The sequence below is a fragment of the Ostrea edulis genome, chromosome 3 (genome assembly GCF_947568905.1).
Source record: "Ostrea edulis chromosome 3, xbOstEdul1.1, whole genome shotgun sequence".
Lineage (NCBI taxonomy): Eukaryota > Metazoa > Mollusca > Bivalvia > Ostreida > Ostreidae > Ostrea > Ostrea edulis.
The window spans coordinates 37,256,799-37,279,217 of record NC_079166.1 but is presented as its reverse complement, the minus strand read 5'-3'; the positions used below and the strand labels follow the sequence as shown (position 1 = coordinate 37,279,217).

Sequence of the window (22,419 nt, the reverse complement as noted above, 5' to 3'; positions counted from 1 at the left end):
CAGAAAGGAGATTACAGAATAAATATTCATCTATACTCCCATGGTTTCATAAATTTCCTAGACATTGAATCGAAATTATAAAAAATAGCATTAAAAAAATATCAATGGCTTACAGAATTATGAACTGCTTGCTAAACCAAGAAAAAAAATTGATGTGGCATGAATAACAATGAAACTACAGTTTTAAGCGAGTTGGAGAAGTTTGATTGAATGATGAATACAGTTTGATGAATATGTTGCTGTTTGTAGATGGTGAAATTGCTGGACGAGTACTTAGAAGACTACAACCAGATAAACACGGCCCAGATGAGACTGGTGTTGTTTATGGATGCTGTGAAGCATGTGTCCCGCATCAGTCGTATCATTCGTCAGCCCCTGGGTAACGCCCTTCTCCTGGGGATGGGAGGCAGTGGACGACAGTCACTGACCAGACTGGCAGCTCATATGTAAGTGTTATTACTCGGGATCTCCAGGATGCTTACATTGTCTTATCTCTGAAAACTAATTATTGTATACAGCTCCAATTGATAATTTACACGGTTTCTTGTGTAAATCCATTTCCATGCCATGTTAAAATCTTGGTTTTTATGTACATTCTAAATCAAGGTAATAGTGAGGCTACATTCGCTGTAATTTTGGTCTATAATGGAAATAGCAAAAATAAAACTGCAGCAAAAATAAGGCTTTACACAGTAAATCACTGTATTGTAGGTAATCAAATGAAAATGTTGGAATTGTTAATTGATCATGATAAAAATCATATTGTTAAATACTCATTTTCACAGGAGTATATTTTTTTCTGGTTGGGGGGGGGGGGGGGGGGGGGGTGGACATGGCCCATAAATTCAATATACTTCACAAACAGAGGAAAAAGTGGCAAATCTTCAACATTGCACTGTTTTATCTAACCATCAAAATCTTCCCCTCAGAGATGAATTACTAAACAGTATTAAAGCAGGTGTGAAAAGATATATTTTTATTTTTTAGAAATGAGTATGACTGCTTCCAAGTTGAATTGTCTAAGAACTATGGCATAGCTGAGTGGAGAGAAGATCTGAAGACCACCATGATGAAGGCCGGGCTGGAGAACAAGCCCATGGTGTTCTTGTTCAGTGACACTCAGATCAAAGCTGAGTCGTTCCTTGAGGACTTGAACAATATTCTGAATGCTGGTGATGTGCCGAATATTTATGCGTTTGATGATCTGGAAAGTATTTACACTTCAATGAAGCCCATTTGTCAGGATATGGGATTACAACCTACCAAAACAAATCTGTTCTCATTGTATACAAAGAATGTCCGCAGCAACCTGCACACTGTCATAACTATGAGGTCAGTTTTATTGGTAGTCATATCACGTTATACTAAAAAATTCACAGCTCCAATCTGTCAAAAATCAAATTGTTAAACCTTGTCCATATTCTTTTAAACATATGTTGACTAAGTATGTTTTGTGATGTTACAGCCCCCTCGGAGAGATTTTCCGAGCCCGTTTGAGACAGTTCCCGGCCCTGGTCAACTGTTGTACCATTGACTGGTTCTCGGAATGGCCACCAGATGCTCTAAGGTCCGTGGCTCTGAGGTTCCTTATGGACATTCCAGAACTGGACACAACAGACCAAATAATGGAAGGCCTGGTGAGGGGGTTATGTTATCGCTTTGTCCTTTGATTGAGTTCAGATTTGGTATAGAAATTTGTTTCGTAGGATTGAAAATTAGCTGTAAACCAACTTTTATTTACATTCGAGAAATCGGCAAAAACCTCATCGTCATGAATATTTCTTGCTGCTAACCAGTCCTTAACTGTTTCACTTACATGTTGTATTTGTTAAAATTATCTTTGTCACAAAACTTAATCACCATGAAGCAGTTTATCACTGTTAAATATCGTAATAAAGTAATCACGAATAAAAACTTAGTTTACAATACTCTCAAGTGTTCCAAGTAATATACATTTTTGACAGGTTTTTATTCAGTGTGATGTCTTGATATGTCAAATTGCAAGAATTTGACATCACAGTTATACTCCATGACAACATATAAGTGATGTTATGCTAATCAATGATAAAATAGAAACGATAATACAATATTGTAGAATCACTTATTTTTGTGGTTTGAGGAAAAATAACAATATTTGTGTGATCTTGATTTCAAGGTTGTAGAGTTGTCATTTTTTGATTGTCGTTGACTTCTTTGTTCTTGCGGAGGAATTGAATTCATGGATATAACATCCATACCATGGAAACAACCGAAATTAATCCCCCATAGAAATTAATGATGTAGTATGATTACCGGTAGATATGCAAAAATTTCTTGAAATTAACAAGAAATCTACTTTTGAGATGTTAACATTTGATACAAGGAATTTGTCACTTGAACAATTGTTATTTTAAATTCCTTGACAGGTTGTGATGTGCCAGGAAATTCAAATCTCGGTATTCAACCACTCCCAGAAATTCCTTGCTGAACTTTCTCGTTACAATTACGTTACCCCCACAAGTTACCTGGAATTATTGGGGATCTTCTCCAAACTGGTGGGAATGAAGAAGACGGAGCTGAACACCGCCCGTAATCGCCTGAAGACCGGTCTGGACAAGCTACTGACCACTGCAGACGAAGTGTCCAAGCTATCCGCCGAGCTGGAAACCATGAAACCACTACTGGCAGAAGCTGTGAAGGAGTCGGTGGCCACGATGGAACAAATTTCCAAAGACACGGTGTGTAGATTCAGTTTCGCCAATTATCCCACCCATTATACCTATACCCCACAACACTGTTTCCCCAACAGAGCTACAACTAGCTGAAGATACAGAGAGCAATGAAAATAATGTAGATTTTATAATTTAACCTCTCTCCCATTACTTTCTTGTACCAAATCCCTAAAGACTTCCTGAAGATTTCCTTATTGTAACATCACACACATCATTATTAGAGGTGCATGGGACTACTAAGGGGAGTTAAATGTAATATATTATCTATGTGCAGGTGATTGCTAAGGAGACAATGGAGGTGGTAGAGAGAGAGGAATCCCAGGCTACAGTGAAGGCCAAGGAGACTCAGGCTATTGCTGACGACGCCCAACGAGACCTGAATGAAGCTCTGCCAGCTCTTGTAAGACACATCTTGCTGTACTAATGAAATCCGGATTAAATTCAGTTTCTTCCCATGTCAATGACCACATCACATTGATATCTGAGTTTATACTTTATATTGTGCTGCGAAATGTAGTAACCATAAAGGTGGTATTTAACTCAAGCCATTCATTAATCAATTTCTTTCAACAGGAAGAGGCTGTAGCTAGCTTGAAGTCTTTGAACAAGAATGATGTGGTAGAGGTGAGAGCGATGACCCGACCTCCAGCTGGTGTTAAGATGGTGATAGAGGCAGTGTGTATTATGAGGGAGATTAAACCAAAGAAGGTGGCTGGAGACAAGCCAGGAGAGAAAATTAACGACTACTGGGAACCTGGAAAAGCCCTGCTGATGGACCCGGGGAAATTCCTGGAAAGTTTATTCAAGTTTGACAAGGACAATATACCTGATGATGTCATTAAGAAGATCCAGCCTCTGATTGACAACCCAGACTTTACTCCCCCTGCTATTGCCAAGGTGGGTATAATCAAGTTGATCCCACAGGAACACAAAACAATACACCACAGTTACCAAGTGTTAATGAGCAATGTTTGTTGCATTGCATTTTATTGTTTTACTAATTTTCTGGGTAGGATATGTAAAATTTTGCGTTTTTTTCTTAAAATGATACTGGCATTTTTTTTTTATCTTTTTTTTTTTTTTTTAGTTGCCTCCATTGTTTTTGTGGTTGTATTCAACAAATTAAGAACATACAATAGCTTTCCACAAATCATGCACTGTAAATTACATTTTATTTGCAAGAACATGATTAAATATTACCTCATAATTTCACAATACTAGCCATTTACAAAAATTTAGTTCTCACAAATAAACTAAAAATGAATAGGGGAAAAAAATTCAACTGTAATAAATAATGATTTCCAAAAGTAATGTCATAATTGCATCCAAGTGAAAATAAGGTTTAGATCCTAGTGAAAATAAGGTCTTGCAAAATAAAAGCGATATACAATATTAATGAAAAGGTTTTTCTTGATAAATCCCCAAAATTGATCCCCATTGCAGTAAAATGTAACCATAGTACATTGTATTTTGTTAAGACGTTATGTTGTTTAATCTGTAGGTATCCAAGGCCTGTACCTCCATTTGCCTGTGGACCAGAGCTATGCATAAGTACCACTTTGTGGCTAGAGGTGTAGCCCCGAAGAGGGAGAGACTAGCCCAGGCTCAGGCGGACCTTGCCGAAACACAGGCAATTCTCGAGGCTGCCAAAATGAGGCTCCACGACGTGCAGGAAGGAATTGCTACACTGCAGGCTAAGTATGAGGACTGTGTCAGGAAGAAGGACGAGCTCGACCACAAATGTACCGAGTGTGAACAGAGGCTAGTCAGAGCTGACAAGGTGAGTTGCTTCTACACGTGGGATCAATAAGGAATATTTATTGAGTCCTTTCAGATATTTTACTAAATTCTTTATTAAAATCCTAGGTTTTGATGAGGCATCTTGTGTATATTTCAGTTAATTGGTGGGCTTGCGGATGAAAAGGACAGATGGAAGGAGTCTGTAGAGAAGTTAGAATCGATCATCAACAATTATATCGGGGACGTACTCGTCACAGCAGGGTACATTGCCTACCTCGGACCCTTCACAGTGAGTTTGTGTTGCCTACTCTAATACTCTAGATCAGTGTTTATGCATGAGACTTATTTACAAGTAATTTTGCAAAATAGGAATCTCATGAAAATTTGCTTCTATGCAAAATAACTGCTTATGTATGAATTTACAAGGTCAATCTATATGTAAAATAAAGCATAACGATAATTCCTTGATCAACAGTAGGTGAATTTGTAGTGTATTGAAAATGTGGAAATGAAGATGAAAGATATGAATGGGAGCGCCAGCTATTTGATAACTATTCTAGAAAAAAAGTGTCTGATTTTCCTATGGTAGCTTTATTGAGATTAATTAACTGAATCATAGCTAATTGGTGATGCTCTTAATGAGTCTGTAAAATAGAAAATTCAGTGTGTTGTTTTAATTAAATTACATGCATAAGGGTGTTATCCACAATGCCAATATGTTTAGTATACACATATTTAAATGCAGTTCATAAATGGAGATAATTAATAAAAACGTTTTTTCACTGATATTTTATATGGCAAATTCCCATTTTTACAGAGCTTACAACCAATGTGTACATATGCTTCAGACTAATAACTATGTTTTTCCTCCAGGGGAAGTATCGGTCTGACATGCAGGAGGAGTGGGTCAGGAAACTGGACGAGAATAAGGTCCCCCGAACCAGTGAGCCAACCCTAATTGCAACATTGTCTGACCCAGTCAAGGTCCGCAGCTGGCAGATTGCAGGGCTTCCCAAGGACAATCTGTCTGTAGAAAATGGCGTCATCGTCAAGTACTCTCGAAGATGGCCTCTATTCATCGATCCCCAGGGTCAGGCCAACAGATGGGTCAAGAACATGGTGGGTGTTCTGTATATTGTTTAAGACTTGGATCTGTACAAATATCTTTCATATATATCCATCAATCTTATCAATTTCATGAATGTTTAAGCAGTTTAATGTACATTTGAGCTCACCTGAGCGATAACTCAGTCAGTTTATTGCCCAGGGCCCATGCAGTTGCACAAAAGTTAGCTAAGCTTAACTGACAGTTTATGTCTAGTTTACGCTATATGAATTTAAGAGTTAGTGACAATTTAACTATTAGTTAAAGTGAACTAACCTTTGTGCAACTTGGTCCATGGGTTAGTGTGCAGTAGTCAAGGGCTTTCACATATACTAAAAGTAAGGGTGTAGTCTCAGATGCAAGGGAGATAAGCAAAAAAAAACAACAACATAAACCCTCCAAATTAGTAGTACATGTAGCTACTAAATAATCTTCCTAAGAAATTCTGTTTAGATTTAAACCATACTTTCATGTAAGGAACACATGATGTAAATTTAGATATGCTCAAGGCTCTGAGTAAAAGGTGAAGCCTCAAGGTCACTTCATAATTGAGTAAAGCTGCCATAATTTTCAGATACATTTTCATGGAATATATCTTCTGTAGTATAAGAAGTATGGCTTTCATGTTTCATTTGTATATTCCTTGTTACAAGGCCTTTCTTTGTACATGGCTACTATTGACATTGCGACCTTGACATTAAAAAAACCTCAACTTTTTACTGATAACGTGCATTCACTTGCAAGACCAGGTAGTTATGTATTAGCAGGGGAAAAAAAAAAAAAGAACTTGAACATGCTGTTACCATTAACTTTACCTTGAACTTACAGGAACGCGACGCTGGTCTAGACGTCATTAAACTGTCAGACAAGGACTTCCTGCGAAGCTTGGAGAACGCCGTCAGATTTGGTAAACCTTGTCTGCTGGAGAATATTGGAACGGAATTGGATCCTGCTCTGGAACCAATTCTTCTAAAGCAGGTCTATATTTTATACAGTTTTCTACCTAGTAATGAGTGTCTGTAGAAATTTCCATGTGTCAGATTTGCAAATTAATACAATAATTCTTTACATAGGTATTTATTTTTGGGATGTTAATTGATATATTTTGCCCAAAAATGCAATGCTAAGCAACTTATTTACACAAAGTTCTCTCTCGTAAGTTTAATGGTACATGTATTTACAATGTATCTCTGCTTGAAAATTCCATTTATACCTTTTTTGCTCAACTGTGTATTTCACCTAAAATTAGAACACATAGGGTGATCAACTTACCATTAATGATGAATTATTATCACTATGATCATGCTTATACAATTTATTTGTATTGTTCTGTATTTTATTTCAGACCTTCAAACAACAAGGCAGTATGGTGATTAAATTGGGTGATGCCATCATTCCTTACCACGACGACTTCAAGTTTTACATCACCACCAAACTCCCCAACCCTCACTACACACCCGAAGTCTCCACCAAGGTCACCCTGGTTAACTTCACCCTGTCTCCAAGGTAACCTAAAGTAAACAAATGTTTGGGCTGCCCAAATTCGATGGAGTCTGATAATCTGTAAAAGTGCAGTCTTCTCATTCTAACGAATTGACATCAATTGTTTTCTTAATATCCCAAACTTTAATCTAATAATCATTTTGAGAAAGGAGAATACCTTGAAAATTCAAATATTGTAATCATGTTCCTGAAAAGGAAGATCAGGGACATATGTGTTTGTCTGTCTGTAAACTTTCAGCTTTTGTCTTAGTTTTTAAACTAGACATGATAAAGACCTCATTCCTGGTGTATTGAAAAGCTAAGATCAAATTTTATGAAAAATAAATGACAAGGTCAAATACACAATTTTTGAGATAGCTCTTCTACAATGGAGGTACATTCAGTATTCTATTGAATGCTTTTGTGGGTACAAGATGTACATGTGGACTGGTTTAAATAGCTGACAATAAAAGTTATAAAAGCATGGATTTTGTTTATATCAGCCTCAGCTGGTATAAAAATTAAGCCATTGCATTAATTAAGAAATTATTCATTTCCCCCTTGAAATGATTAATACTTTTAAAAAAGAAAGAAATTTTTGTTTGAGCTATTTTATTCTCAAATACTCATAAACTTACTAAATTTGTGTTTTCCAGCAGTTTGGGTGTTTGCTTTACAGCTTGTAATCATCTTTTAAGCAATATACGAAGGCAGCAATAAGCATCTGTACCAATCGCATGTGTACGAAAATATATTTTGCGTCTCACCAAATGTTAGAGTTCAGCAAAGGGAAACAATAAAAGAGTGACTCAGAAATTGTGTATTGACTCACTTAGGTTTTGCCATAGTGGACATAGGGTTTCAAAACATTTCTTATTGATAAACTTGTTATCTTATGCCCTGGGTTTGTTATTACTGACGCTGTTTTGGTTTCTCCAGTGGTTTGGAGGACCAGATGTTGGGTATCGTGGTGGCTGAGGAGCGACCAGACTTGGAGGAGGCCAAAAATCAGCTGATTGTCAGTAATGCCAAGATGAAGCAGGAGCTGAAGGAGATTGAGGACAAAATCCTGGAGAGACTAAGCTCCTCTGAGGGCAGCCCTGTGGATGACCTTGACCTCATTGCTGTTCTGGAGGCTTCCAAGATTAAGTCGCAGGAAATCAAGGTAAATTTCTCCGTTCCAAGGAGTTGTTCTCAAATCTAGGTCAGGCGATATTGATGATTCACGTTAAATCTCTCAGTTCCTATCAAAGGTTCATTAATGTACATGTAGGTAGGTAATAATGTGATACATTTCAATATGTACTTAGATATATCTTTTATCTTTTGGCATCTAGATACATGTACCTATCCATGAATTAAAAAAATGTATTTTTACAAATGAATAGGAGCTCTTTAGAAACCATATAATTATAGAGTTTTAAGTGAATGCATCATATAAAATTTTCAATTGGTTTTGTGTTTAACTAAATTTCCTCTGCGTTTACCCAGGCGAAAGTGACGGTGGCCGAGCAGACAGAACGAGACATTGACGTGACCCGCAGTCAGTACATTCCCGTGGCCATCAACACCCAGATTCTCTTCTTCTGTGTCGCCGACATGGCAAGCATCGACCCTATGTACCAGTACTCCTTGGAGTGGTTCGTCACCATCTTCCTCAGTGGCATCGCTCATGCCGAGAGAGCAGGTACCGTGAATTAGCGGGAAATTTACATACATGTTTTTATTTTTAAGTATTCAAACTGCTTTACAACATAAAATCAAATCAAAATTCAATAGCAAATGTATTTTTTTTGGTATCAGTAGCAATTTTAAATGTTTTGAAGATGTATGAAATCTTTAAGTGTAGGATATATATATTTTTATAAAATACGTTCAACTGAGTTATCATCATTTATTTTATTTTTTATCAGAGGCAAACAATATCAAGCAGAGAGTGATTAACATCAATAACTTCTTTACATTCGGTCTGTACTGTAATGTTTGCCGATCTTTGTTTGAGAAACACAAGCTTCTTTTTGCCTTCCTGTTGTGCTCCAGGATCAAGCAACACAATGGAGAAATTGACATGGTCAGTTCCACCTCTTTAAGCATATAAATAGCTTTATCATAGATTTTACCATGGTCATGTGGTGTACAGAATTCTGTATGCATACAGAGAAAATTGTCTAATGCAAAAAATATATTTGAATTATATAACATTATGAACATTTTGGATTACACAACATCAGAGTTAGACAAGTTGTACTGTACATTCTCAGACCTTCATTTTGCAAGACAATGAGGTCACAGAAATTGACTGGGCAAGCAAAAATTTAAAGATGCACAGTACATGTATATTACTTGTGTGTTAGGCATTTCTCCAGTGCTGTGTATGTCTGCTGTGGTTACTAAGTTTACCAATATTGTTAATTTTGCATGCCTTGACATATTTTTGGGATTTATTTCTTGTGATTGGTGTTTCAGGATGAATGGCGTTTCCTGTTGGCGGGTGGTACCACTAAACCGAAGGAAATCCCCAACCCATGTGAGGAGTGGGTGTCGATTCGGTCCTGGAATGACATCCTCACCACTGCTGCCCTGCCAAAGTTCGCCACCTTCCCCGAGGAATTTAAGAACCATGCTGAGGGCTTCAAGAAGATATTTGACAGTGCTGACCCTCATCGGGAGGATCTGCCCGGAAAATGGAATACGGAATTAGACTCCTTCCAGAAGTTAATCGTCCTTAAGTGTCTGCGACCGGATAAAGTGACCAATGCCATGCAGGACTATGTGGCTAATAATCTAGGTCAGAGGTTCATCGAACCTCAGACTGCGGACTTGCATCTGGTGTTCAAGGACTCCTCCCCCACCACCCCCCTCATCTTTGTCCTGTCCCAAGGAACTGACCCGGCTAACGATCTGTACAAGTTTGCTGATGAGATGAGGTTCTCCAAGAAACTGACCGCCATCTCTCTTGGACAGGGTCAGGTATGGATTTTTATGGATCAATTACTGCCAATATGATTTTAATAGTGGGTGAAAAATATCTCTGAGATTTGTGTATTTGTTGTTGTGAATCAGTTTCTTTGTATATAATGTATAAATAGTTAGCTGACTTGCAAATATTACTCCTTGTAAACACCCTCCTCATCAGCTATTTGTGAATAAAAATAGCGGTGAGTAAATGTTGGATTAATGTGCACTATTTTGTCTTTTATATTATTGCAAATATACTGCTTTTGAATGGCCGCTTAATATCCTCAGTCAGGTCAAATAATGATTATTGATTTACTTACTGTTAAGTCCTTATATTACATGATAATTTATTCTTTGAAGTTGTCACTGTGTGGCAAATGGCAAACATTTGAAATTGTGATTCCATGCATCAAGTTAAGATACTGGTAGTTCATAGAACAATTGCTTTGATTGCTGTCTTTTTTACTTATGACTGGATTAATTGTGTTCTGTCAGGGACCTCGTGCTGAGGCGATGATGCGCAGTGCCATGGAACGAGGAAAGTGGGTGTTCTTCCAGAACTGTCACTTGGCGCCAAGCTGGATGCCAAGCCTGGAGAGACTGATTGAGCAGATTGATCCGGATAAGGTAAAACCACAATAAACTATCGAAGCATTGTGAAATTATACATAATATTTGTCAGAAATATACCAAAATGCATTTTTGTTTAATTGATTCACAACTTTGAAGAAATTGTTGAAAAGTTATAGATGAAAGTTAATTTTGGTAGAATAACGCAAGGTAGTGACATATTGATTATTACTGATGTACATGTACTAGTTATTACTGATTATTACTGATGTACATGTACTATTTATTACTGATGTTGTGTAGGTCCATCGTGACTTCCGCCTGTGGCTGACCAGTATGCCTAGCGATAAGTTCCCGGTCTACATCCTACAGAATGGCTCCAAGATGACCGTGGAACCCCCAAGGGGTCTAAAAGCCAACCTCCTGAAATCCTACTCAGGATTTACTGATGACTTCCTGAACTCGTGTGGAGATAAGGTACTATTTTGTGTTGCACTCGAGCAAGTAACATGTAAAATTGAAATACATCAAAATACAAAAAATCATAATATTAAAGTTACAGTATATAAAGTTAAGTAAAGAATGATTTATCTAACATTAGAACTGCTAGAATTACCTTTTTAACAATTGATGTGAGTGAGAATAATTTACATCAGACTAATTGCTGTGTTAATTTAATCAGCTGAAATCTCCTCGGGTAAGCTCATGGTACAATGTAGAGGGTAGACAATATGGCCGACACTGCTCTCTGAAGTCAGCTCAGATTTATCAGCAGGAGCTCTAACAAGAGACAATGAACCACCCAAATCTGTCAAAGCTAGTATTGTAGGAAAATAATGATAGGTAATATTCAGAGACCTTTATGAAATCTTTACCTGTTACAGTAAACTCTGATATAGCGAATTTCTGCGGACACTCTGTAAAAATTCGCTATAAGCGTAATTCGCTGTATGTTTATAGCGAATTCATAATTAAAATATAACGAATTTGTTATAAAACTGATTTGTTCTACATGTATATCAGTTGCATAAGAAAGCAGCAATCAATATACTTGAGTTTATATTGTCTCTAAGAAAAATTTAGCCTATGTATTTTCGAGAAGAAATATTGTTGTACAAGATATATACACACTGATTTATATATGATAATTTATCTTTAGGGATTATTAAGTCACGCAAGAACATATCGAAAGAAAAATTTGAACAAAATTTCGTAATAAGCGATTGTTAAAATTCATGAGTTTAAAATGGGAAAAAAAATCGTTATACAAGGTGATTTTTACGTTAATTTTTAATTCAAGGGGAATATGAATTTACTTCGTTATATCCGTAAATTCGCTATATCCGTGTTCGTTATAAACACAGATTTTTATATAGAAAATATAAAGAATTTGCCGGGGAAATTGATTTCACTTCGCTATAGCCGTGATTTCGCTATATCCGTGTTCGCTATATTCGAGTTTTACTGTATATGTTTCTGTAATCATGATTGACTTATCAATGGTTCATTGTCTTTTGAAAAGAAGCTGTCAAGTTGTTACATTTGTAGCTGAGTTGCAATTTAATGTCAGCCCTTAATGTGAAGGATGGACAGATAGTCCTTCAGTTACGTTTCATTCCTGGGCAATTTTTCTCATACAATTTAAGCTCAAAATTTCAAATGCCACATCCTCATGATCAAAGGATGTTTCCTATTGTTTTATAACAGTCAACAAATTTGTAAGATATATATGGTTTTAGTCTTCAAGATTGTGAGATTTTTACACAGGCCTGATCATTGATGAAGTGAATTAGCAAATATCACTGGGGAAAATCTCAAAAAGTACCAATCAGATTTGCAACTTGGCTCACTGCATTACCGATGCTCATATATCACTCATTTCTTTGATACAGAAAATAGCATCTAGACATCTTATCACATATAGGTGTATATCAATTCCTCACTTCTCTATTGGCATGTTGAAATGTGCACTGACTGTATGTAATGCACTTTGATAGCACATGATATACATGATACCTTTATGAAATATTGCATGTCAAATATCAGTAGTTAACCATACACTGTGAAGGTGTTTATATATATATATATATATACTTTTTGCATGGCATCTGATATTTGCTGTAAATTGTAATATTTACATGTATATTCAGTTTGTCACACTTTATAGAATTATTACACTTAGTGTAGATATGTTCTGTTTAATCATGTTTAGTACCAGTATTTTTCTTCTTTTTTTAAGGTAAAAAATAATTTGTAACAAGTTATTTATATTATTAATAACACAATAGATTGAAATGTGAGGTCAATTTTCCATATATTCAGGAATGGCAAGTATTTGTATTGAGTAATTTTTCATATTTTATATTTAACGAAATCGTCCCCTTATCTGCATCCTATTTCTTTAAACTTTGCATCTTTTATTTGACAAAATCGTATCCCTAGTATACATCATATTTCTTTAAATTGTTCGAAATTGATAGAAATTTAAATTTAGAAGTATTTGAAAGCAAAAAAAATTCAAAGAGATATTATATTGTCATCTGCATTCTGTGGGATTTGAAAGATATGTAAACTTTGAATTGGCATGATCATTGAATGAAATCTTTGTTATCTATCTCCTTTAATTAACCTAACTAATGCTCCCCCTTCTGTTTTAATTGTCACTGTGTGTTTTCTTGTTATGCATGAGCATTACGTTCTGTTGGCTGCCTATGGACCTATGTAATGAGCTTGACCTCTGACCCTTTGCCATCTGCATTACAGACCATGGAGTTTAAGTATCTGCTGCTGTCCCTGTGTTTCTTCCACGGCATTTCCATTGAGAGGAGGAAATTTGGAGCTCTCGGATTTAACATTCCATACGAGTTCACAGACGGCGACCTTAGAATCTGTGTCAGTCAGCTGAAAATGTTCCTGATGGAGTACAAGGAAATCCCATTCAAGGTCAGTGTTTTAGATATCAATGTCATTCAAGGTCAGTGTTCATATTTGCAAGATGAATTATGTTGGAGATCAAGGTTTGATTTCTGTATGCCTCCAAGATCAAAGGTTGAAGCATATTGTTTTGGTCTGTCTTTCTTTCTCTCATTTTATCTGTCTTTCTTTCTCTCATTTTATCTGTCTATCAACAACTCAAACCTTGGCTACAAGTTTTGAACCATAACAGACAGAGACCTCATAAAAGCTGGGCATTGATTGTCTATGGGGTTACTGGTTCAAATTCAGGGTCTATGACAATGGAAAAGACTTTTTGGTTGTCATTTGATCACTCTAACCACTTTTTCTATGCGACCTTGTCTATTTCAGGTGTTGGTGTACACAGCAGGCCACATTAACTACGGAGGGCGTGTCACAGATGACTGGGATCGTCGCTGCATGATGAGCATCCTCAACGACTTCTACCAACCCAAAATTCTGGATGATGACTACAAATACTCAGAATCGGGCATTTACAAGCAAATCCCATCATCCAATGACCATAATGTAATTACGTGATGCATCTCTGAGCATGCTCAGTAGACTGTTGCCTCAGGCAACAGATCTTTTTCATGCCTATTTTCTTTAGATGTATCACAGTTAACTTATGGACATTAGGAATGCGAGATGAGCGAGATTGTTGTTTGTGTGTTTTGTTGAAGTTAACTGTGTGTTGTGGTCTCTTACTTTAAAGATGAGTAACCATTTATACTAACTGCTTCATAAGTACAGTTGAACCTTGTTATCTCAAACACTAATAGCTCGAATACCATGGATATGTTGAAGTAATTCAGAAGTACCAACCACTTATTCTCTAAGTATTTTACCCTCAATATTTTGAATCGTCAGATATCTCAAAGTTTTTTCTTAGTCCCATCAAGTTCAAGATAAAAAGGTTTGACTGTATTGCTAATACTCTTACTGTGTGTAGTTGCTGTGTGTGAGATTGGTTCAGATGTGAAGTGTTTTGTGATGTGCTGTGTTGTGATTGAACAAGAAGTAGGGGGGGGGGGGGTGTGTGTGGATATTGTGACAGAAATTTCACACAATATTACTATCTTACTTTGGAGTAGAATACTGTATACAGCCTCATTGTACATTACAGATTCATTTTCATCATAGGTCTATACATTTAAATCAAAACTTTTGTGAATGTAACTTAGCCATACATGGACTGTGAATATGTGCCTGGATAGCTCAGTAAATAGAGCACCTGACTAGTAATGCAGGGGTCCTGGGTTTGATTTCCTGTCCAGGTGTAACTGTCTCCTTTCCTGTCACATTAACACTTCTATAGAATCTGTGGACACAAAACCATGAAGTTAAAACTTCTTGGAAACAGTTTTAGACAAGAATCCCTGAATACAATCACGAGGGAATGTATAGCTGTATGCAATATTCATATATTAAAGCTCACAAATTGATTTATCTTTTTTGGTATTAAATCAAACTTTATGCAAGGTTGTTTACTGAAAAATATGAAAGACATGAAATTCTGTCGTAATATTCCCACAGATGAATGGAATGTGTATATTTGCTACATCTTAGATATCTGCTTTGAATTAACAATTCAGCTAATGTGCTCAAAACTCACTAACATAACTTTGCTTATTAGTAGTGCCATTAACATACCTTTGCTCCAAGTAATCAACTGTAAATTTGTAAGCAATGACAAATTTCTGAAGCCAAAACATGAGTTCATATAACTGATTACTTGGAGTACTGGCATGGCATCTTCTGTAACATCTTAATCTGGTCCCCATTTATCTGGTCCTCATCAGTGGACTGAAGGACAGACACCATCTCCTTAGTCAACAGCATAGACTCTGTACTCTGTAGTTCTGAACATATCACTGTAGCAAGCTCTAATCTACCGTATTTTGCCGAATATAATACGCAGTGGTGTTTAATACGCACCCCCCACTTTGAGCCTAAAAGTTGGTGAAAAAACGCACTTCGGGTGTATAATACGCAGCAAAAATTTAGACCAAGCGGTAATCTTTATTTTATACTTGGTGTTAATTTTCACTTAATATTTTTGCAGAAATAATGAATTCTAAACAACGCACAATAATTTGCAAACTTTTTGAGATGAGGTCTACATCGCGGTAATCTTCAATGAGAATCTTCAGGGAAATATCAACCCGGACAAGCCTGTTCATTTCAGCAAAGCACGAGATTTTGTAGCATTAAAGTCTTAACTGACTCGATATTTCCTTTGTTGAAACTTAAAATCAATCAAATAGCCGATGTTATAAAAATAAAATTAAACAATTAAACTATCGCTTATTTTACTGTTATCAACACACCATGGTAGGTACAAAGATTCAAATTATCAACTCCTCGTTAACTACGATGACTATTAAAATGTGTGAAAAAAAATTTGTTAGGTATTTCTTTACCCGGAGGGGGTATCTAACAAAAGCAGTGTACACAACAATGGCTTCGTAAAACACACGCTTTTACGCAAGAATAGTTATTTCAAAGATTCAAATAAGTATTTCATTAAAAATTAGGCCTATTCATAAAACTTACAGTAAACAAACTTTTAGCAAGTGACAAAATTATTTTCCAACAATTTTAGCACGTGTCAAGGCATTATTGTGTACACATGCTTTCAATAATGGCGGCATGCGATGTAATGAATAGTCAGATCCAATGCAATTTGATTGGCTGTTTGTTTCATGATAATTGAATTATTTAGATATTGTAAGTATATATATCACATTTTCTGCAATTTTACGTTTCTGTAGTAATTTTCTTGAGGTCGAATTTTCTACTTAATAAATAGGTGAACGTGAAAAGGCGTACAGTATCCGAAGCCTTGGTCTTTGAGTGAAATATTACACTACTTAATCGCCGAGTTTCATCTTGAAAAAAAGGTCAAAAACCTGTTGTGGTATATAATACGCACCCCTTTCTGGCACAAAAATATTCTCTAAAAAAAAGTGCGTATTATATTCGGCAAAATACGGTACCTATACTCCTCATAGAAGCATAGATCTTTTTATACTCCACATAGAAGTGTAGATACTTTTGATACTCCACATGGAAGCATAGTTATTTTAATACTCCACATGGAAGCATAGATCATTATTTAAAAATACTCTACTTGGAAGCATTAATCATTTGATACTCCAGACAGAAGAATAGATCATTTAATACTCCATATGGAAGCATAGATATTTTGACACTCCTTGTGGAAGCTTAGATTTCTTGGATACTTCACGTGGAAGCATAGATTTTTTGATACTCCACATGGAAATGCAAATACTTCTAATTCTGACATGAATTATAACTACACTGCCCTAGCTGTCAGCAAGAATCAAAAGAACTAAGTAGTTCTCAATCAGAAAACTGAATACTTCTCACTTTGTTCCTATATCCATGCTTACACTGTAGCTTTCATTTTACTATTACTGTAAATTTAGTGCTAGATCTCATTCTTCCTCTTTTATATGGCTTAAAAGTCTGGAAAATTTATTCAGATATATTGTATCACATCATCGCAAACCATGGCCAATATCAATATGCGGACTCCAGACTGTGGCTTGAGACGATGATTGTATCATTAAATTTGATTATGCTAAACCCTTTCTGCTTGTTAAGCATGGGTATACTTATCACTGCCATTACGCATACACTGTTAAGTAAACCTATTTCAACTTCACAGAGTTCCGTATTCTAGGTATATTTTTTTTACTCTTCTTCTTTGTATATAGATTTTTTCATCTTTTCATTTAGCTTTGACAAATCTTACATTTTATTGAAATGTTTCTTGAGTCGGATAAAAGTTTAGTGTTTTTTGGACGAGTAGTGAGTGAAGAGTCTACGTCCTTGACATAATGAGGTGGTCATTTATCAGACCTTCTGTACATTGATCTGACTGACCACTTCAATTCAAGTTGTTTGTGTGGTGTGTTTGAGTATGCATTGGTTAAATGGATCGCACTGAAAAAAAAGTACACTGCCAAAGTAGAAAATTTTGCATTGACAATCATTCTGTTAAAAGTTGTTTCACATTTTCAAATATTCTATTATGTTTCTAGATAAAGTGAGGTTTAAAAATACTTCATGGATTCTAGATAAAATTATACATGTATTTCATAACTCTTTATTTCAAGTACTGTGTGTAATAGAAAAAATAAATGTTTTATTTTAGAATGCACATACATGTGTATATGATAAGGTTTTTGTCAATGCTGTGCTGTTTGCATTATCAGGGCTACATGTCCTATATCAAGAGCCTTCCAATCAACGACACACCAGAGATATTCGCCCTACACGAAAATGCCAACATCACGTTCGCTCAGAATGAGACGAATACCATGTTAACTGCCCTGTTGTTGCTGCAGCCGAAAACATCTTCAGGTGGTGGCAAATCGAGAGAGGAGGTAGGCAAGAGTTTTGTGAAGTATTGGAAGAAATGCAGTGTTTTATGTTGTGGATTACAATGTGCTTGCATTTCATCAATGTTCCTTGTAAAGCATCTAAATTGTAGTTACGTTTCTTATGTAGCCATAAGTTAGGCTGACGAAAAATTTACAGTATACATGCACAGTGTATATACTTCAAAAGTTACCCATGTCATATCCTATTGTCATTATACTGAAACTCGCTGATTTTGATGATGTAGGTGATGGAAGAGACAGCGAAAGGTATTTTGGAGAAAGTCCCCAAACCTCTCCCTCTGGATCCCATTAATGAGAAGTACCCTGTTATGTACGAACAGTCTATGAACACTGTGCTGGTACAGGAGGTCATCAGGCAAGTATCTGAAGGTCAAGCACCGTGTAATTTATCCAATCACCATCACGCCTCCAAAGTGGAATTCATGTGCACTGTCATCTCCATATCTCACCAGGCCTCCATATCTCACCTCCATATCTCACCAGGCCTCCATATCTCACCTCCATATCTCACCAGGCCAATGGGAGTTGATAAAGTAAATAATTATTGTCCTCTTATTGTCGTCCAAGATATATGTATACAGGACTTTGGTTCTCGCATTGATTTGCTTTAGTTCTGTCAGACAGTGGGATGTTTTGCGCTTGTGCGTTTGTAAAACATGTAAGTACATGTAGAACCTTTCCACTATTTTAACTTAATACGTTGATGGGTTGACAAATAAGTGTAATGGCTGCAACTGGGTTTTTATTTTGGAACATAGAAATTTGATGTCGCATCTATATACACAAAGATCACATGGTACACAAAATGTACAACAGCTGATACATAGAGTAGTTTTATGTACATGAACAGAGACAATTCAGAATTTTGAAATAATTTTTATTGCAATTAATTATACTACCCTATTTTTATGGCATCTGCTGAATTGAAGTTCGTTACAACTGACCACACAGAGCTGGTTGTCAGACCTATCTTGTGTAATCATGGCTCCTGATCCTAATGTATTGGTTATGTTAACGTGTGATGTACCATATTTTCCAAATATAATGCACTCTTTTTTCTGTAGAATTTTATTTTGTGAGAAGGGGATAGGTATCATATAACACTATAGGTTTTTGACTCTCGTATATATTTTGTTCAGGTGATTTCGTCATACCACAATATTATTTGACCCCACAGACTTGGCCTTGTATATAGATATGCATTTTTCGTTGGTCACCTGTATTAGGCCCTATTATATATTAAGAAAGCTAAAGTAAATCTCTAGAAAATTATTGCAGGAATGTAAAATTGTAGAAAATGTGATACTTATAATCTGTAAATAATTAAATGATTATGAAAGAGCCAAATGGGATTCACTAGACCTGTATAATCCTCAGTTCATTATACGCTGCCAGTCAAAGATATTTACACCTAGAGATGTTTACAAAAAGCCTTGCCTATATATGCTAAAAATTAAAACAAACAAAGCAAGTTTGGAAAATGATTTACCACTAAAAAGTTTCTTTATTGTAATTAAGGTTTATGAGTAGCATTTATAGGAAGTGTTAAAGTGAGAACTTAAAATAACTTCTGATATTTTTCAGCAAAATAAGTTCTGTGATATTCTGGGACACCCTGTATATATATTTACATCTCTTACACTGCCCTTGTGTACCCATGATTATATATCACACTATTGTATACATCATTTTTCGCAGATTTGGTAATGTGTTAAATAGGCCTATTTTGATTTAATTTTTAATACATGGCTGAGCTATTTAGGCTAATTAATTGTAAGTTTGAAAAAAAATCAAATCTAATTACCTTTAATGCAACAAAATTTCGTGCTTTGTTTAAATTAACATTATTTCCAAGGCGATATTAACCAAAGATTACCATGATGTATGTCAAAATTACTGTTGGCTAAAAAATTTGCTGCGCGGTTTGCAAATTCATCTGCTTTGTAGACTATTTACATTATTTCCTTGAAATGGTCTGACATTAAAAATTACCACAATGTTTAATGTTAAAAAACACTGCTTGATCCAAATTTTTCCTGTGTATTATAAACACGAACTACATCCCCCCCCCCCCCCCAATTTTCAGGCCCAAATAAGGGTGCTTATTAAACACAAATGCGGATTCAACAAAATTGGGTATAAAGGTATTTTGACCTTTGTACCCGGAAAAACAGATGGCAGATGGTAATAGGAAAATTTGGCCTTATAACAGGTTCTTCAGTGTGTATTGAAATCTGTTTTACACATTTCGATGGCAGTATGCTGGGGTGGTGATATACCTAGGGAACAATGTGTTCGACTGATATTCAATTTGTATCATTATTATATTGTACATGTCAGTTCGCTGAAGACAGTCCTTCCATCCCGGCGTTTTTACAAATTTGACATGTTGCCCATTGTATTTGTAGGTACAATCGTTTGCTGGGTACAGTCCACCAGTCCCTACAGGATCTACTGAAGGCCCTAAAAGGTCTGGTAGTCATGTCCCAGGAACTGGAGAACATGGCCAACAGTCTCTTTATCAATGCCGTGCCCAGTATGTGGTCAGGAAAGGTAATGTCATGTCCCACTATCGTAACATCTCAATGTTTCAACAACATCAACGTCCTGTATAAGTCTAAAGAGATGACACAGAGTATGACTTTCTTATTTTGTAGGCGTACCCCTCCCTGAAGCCCTTGGCAGCCTGGGTGGTGGATCTAGGGGCACGTATGAAATTTATTGTGGACTGGATCGATAATGGCATGCCATCTGTAAGTAATCTGAACCAGTATTGTTCAATATGGTACATGTATTTTACTTGTCTGCTGGTTTAAGGACAATATGCATTGCTGACTGTGGATTCTGTTTTAGGTATACTGGATTTCTGGGTTCTTCTTCCCACAAGCTTTCTTGACAGGAACTCTGCAGAATTTTGCAAGGAAGAAGGTCATATCCATCGATACCATCTCTTGGGACTTCAAGGTAAAGTCTTATTCAGAAGCATGTTGTAAGGGTTATGCCCCTTTAATTAGAGCACAGGAGGAATAATGTATTGTCACAATTGGTATGTCATTGATGCAAATGAAATCAGAAACATGTTCCTTGTCCTTTTAAATTCATCTGGTCTGGTTAGCTCCTCTCTGATCAAGACATTACATTGACAATCTGTAGACCTGAGGGGAGGGGGAGAGGATACTTTTTTTTCTTAATCATTAAAATTTTTTGTTACATGAGGCAAGATTTTTTAAATTTCCAATTCTATAGCATTATTACGTAGATCTGATATTTTTAATAATGGCAATTTTAATCTGTGAAATACCTCCTTAAGGAGGAATGACATATCTTCACTCACTCATTTTTTTTTTAATGGAAGTACACCACAGATGCAAAAATAAACTCAGAAATATATTCTTTATCCTTTAGAATTATTCACCTGTCTGGATACATGTAGCTCAGTGAATATGGGGATTGTGTTAGTAGTCTGTAGATTGTGTGTGTATCACAATACTTTTATTTTCTTATTTTGCACAAAATTTGTAAATTAAAAAAAAAAAAAAAAATCCATTATAACACATCTTTTAAAGTCTCAATTTTGATTTATTGTATTATTCTCCCTTAAGTTGATATTTCATCATTTCAAGTATATCTTATTCAAAAAGAATTCACTGGTGCATAGAAATTGTTTAGTACTAAGATATATTTTTTGGTTTCATGAAATACATGTACATGACAGGAAAATTTTGAATACAAATTCTGGGAACAGAACAAAGATAGACACAACAAAGATTAATTGATGTGATGAAATTTTCCTGGAACTGAGGTATCTCAGGCGAAGCATTTCCACCCTGACCCAGTGAACTGTTAATGCACAGGGACAATTCATGTTGGTGTCCACTAAATGCTGCTTTCTAGGAAGACAATAGACATTTGAAAATCTACGACATTTCCATGAAAATTCCCCTATTACAAATAATCATTTTATTATCTATGATATTCCCTGGGGAAATATTTTCCATAATGTAGATAATATCTATTGAATAGTATTTCAATTCAGTGATATTTGTGTCTAGATTAAAAAGGGGGGAAAATCTCTCGGATATTTGACATTTCTCTCACAATTTCTCTCCTAAGACTTGTGTGGGAGCTGCACGTGTTCTCCTGACTACCAGGATGTGGCCTACACCTTGTTCCTTATCTGTGGTGGCCATTTCTCTCAGGGAAAGTCACTATAACTTGTATATTACAACATGTCCTGGTGACCCTCATATCTTAGTCCACAAGAGTCAGTTGTGTCTCAGACCCTATCAAGGTGCTAGCTGGGCCCAAGCAGACATGTCCACATTTCCTTATCACTCATTTATATATATGTATGAATTGAGAGACGAGTTCATGAAAAAGTATGCATACAAATTTGTTCTAATTTTAATGTAACAGTTTTTTAAGCATAGAAAACTAATTAAGTTTTCAGTTTTATTCTGCTTGT

The 22,419-nt window shown here is 35.9% G+C and overlaps 1 protein-coding gene across 6 annotated transcripts in view; it reads left to right on the top strand.

Moving 5' to 3' along the window:
- The window catches only part of LOC125673105 (dynein axonemal heavy chain 1-like), a 59,419-nt gene that overhangs the window by 31,181 nt on the left and 5,819 nt on the right, over nucleotides 1-22,419 (top strand). For all 6 annotated transcript variants that reach the window (XM_056160604.1, XM_056160609.1, XM_056160605.1 and 3 more), the window contains 24 exons: nucleotides 250-446; nucleotides 988-1,332; nucleotides 1,466-1,637; nucleotides 2,406-2,717; nucleotides 2,986-3,111; nucleotides 3,285-3,608; nucleotides 4,213-4,491; nucleotides 4,609-4,740; nucleotides 5,325-5,570; nucleotides 6,385-6,534; nucleotides 6,902-7,062; nucleotides 7,978-8,203; nucleotides 8,530-8,725; nucleotides 8,952-9,109; nucleotides 9,505-10,008; nucleotides 10,492-10,623; nucleotides 10,870-11,043; nucleotides 13,330-13,509; nucleotides 13,873-14,049; nucleotides 17,766-17,936; nucleotides 18,179-18,309; nucleotides 20,363-20,507; nucleotides 20,612-20,707; nucleotides 20,808-20,918. In XM_056160604.1, the coding sequence (XP_056016579.1) occupies nucleotides 250-446; nucleotides 988-1,332; nucleotides 1,466-1,637; nucleotides 2,406-2,717; nucleotides 2,986-3,111; nucleotides 3,285-3,608; nucleotides 4,213-4,491; nucleotides 4,609-4,740; nucleotides 5,325-5,570; nucleotides 6,385-6,534; nucleotides 6,902-7,062; nucleotides 7,978-8,203; nucleotides 8,530-8,725; nucleotides 8,952-9,109; nucleotides 9,505-10,008; nucleotides 10,492-10,623; nucleotides 10,870-11,043; nucleotides 13,330-13,509; nucleotides 13,873-14,049; nucleotides 17,766-17,936; nucleotides 18,179-18,309; nucleotides 20,363-20,507; nucleotides 20,612-20,707; nucleotides 20,808-20,918 (4,845 nt within the window). The remainder of the gene's footprint in view (nucleotides 1-249; nucleotides 447-987; nucleotides 1,333-1,465; nucleotides 1,638-2,405; nucleotides 2,718-2,985; nucleotides 3,112-3,284; nucleotides 3,609-4,212; nucleotides 4,492-4,608; nucleotides 4,741-5,324; nucleotides 5,571-6,384; nucleotides 6,535-6,901; nucleotides 7,063-7,977; nucleotides 8,204-8,529; nucleotides 8,726-8,951; nucleotides 9,110-9,504; nucleotides 10,009-10,491; nucleotides 10,624-10,869; nucleotides 11,044-13,329; nucleotides 13,510-13,872; nucleotides 14,050-17,765; nucleotides 17,937-18,178; nucleotides 18,310-20,362; nucleotides 20,508-20,611; nucleotides 20,708-20,807; nucleotides 20,919-22,419) is intronic.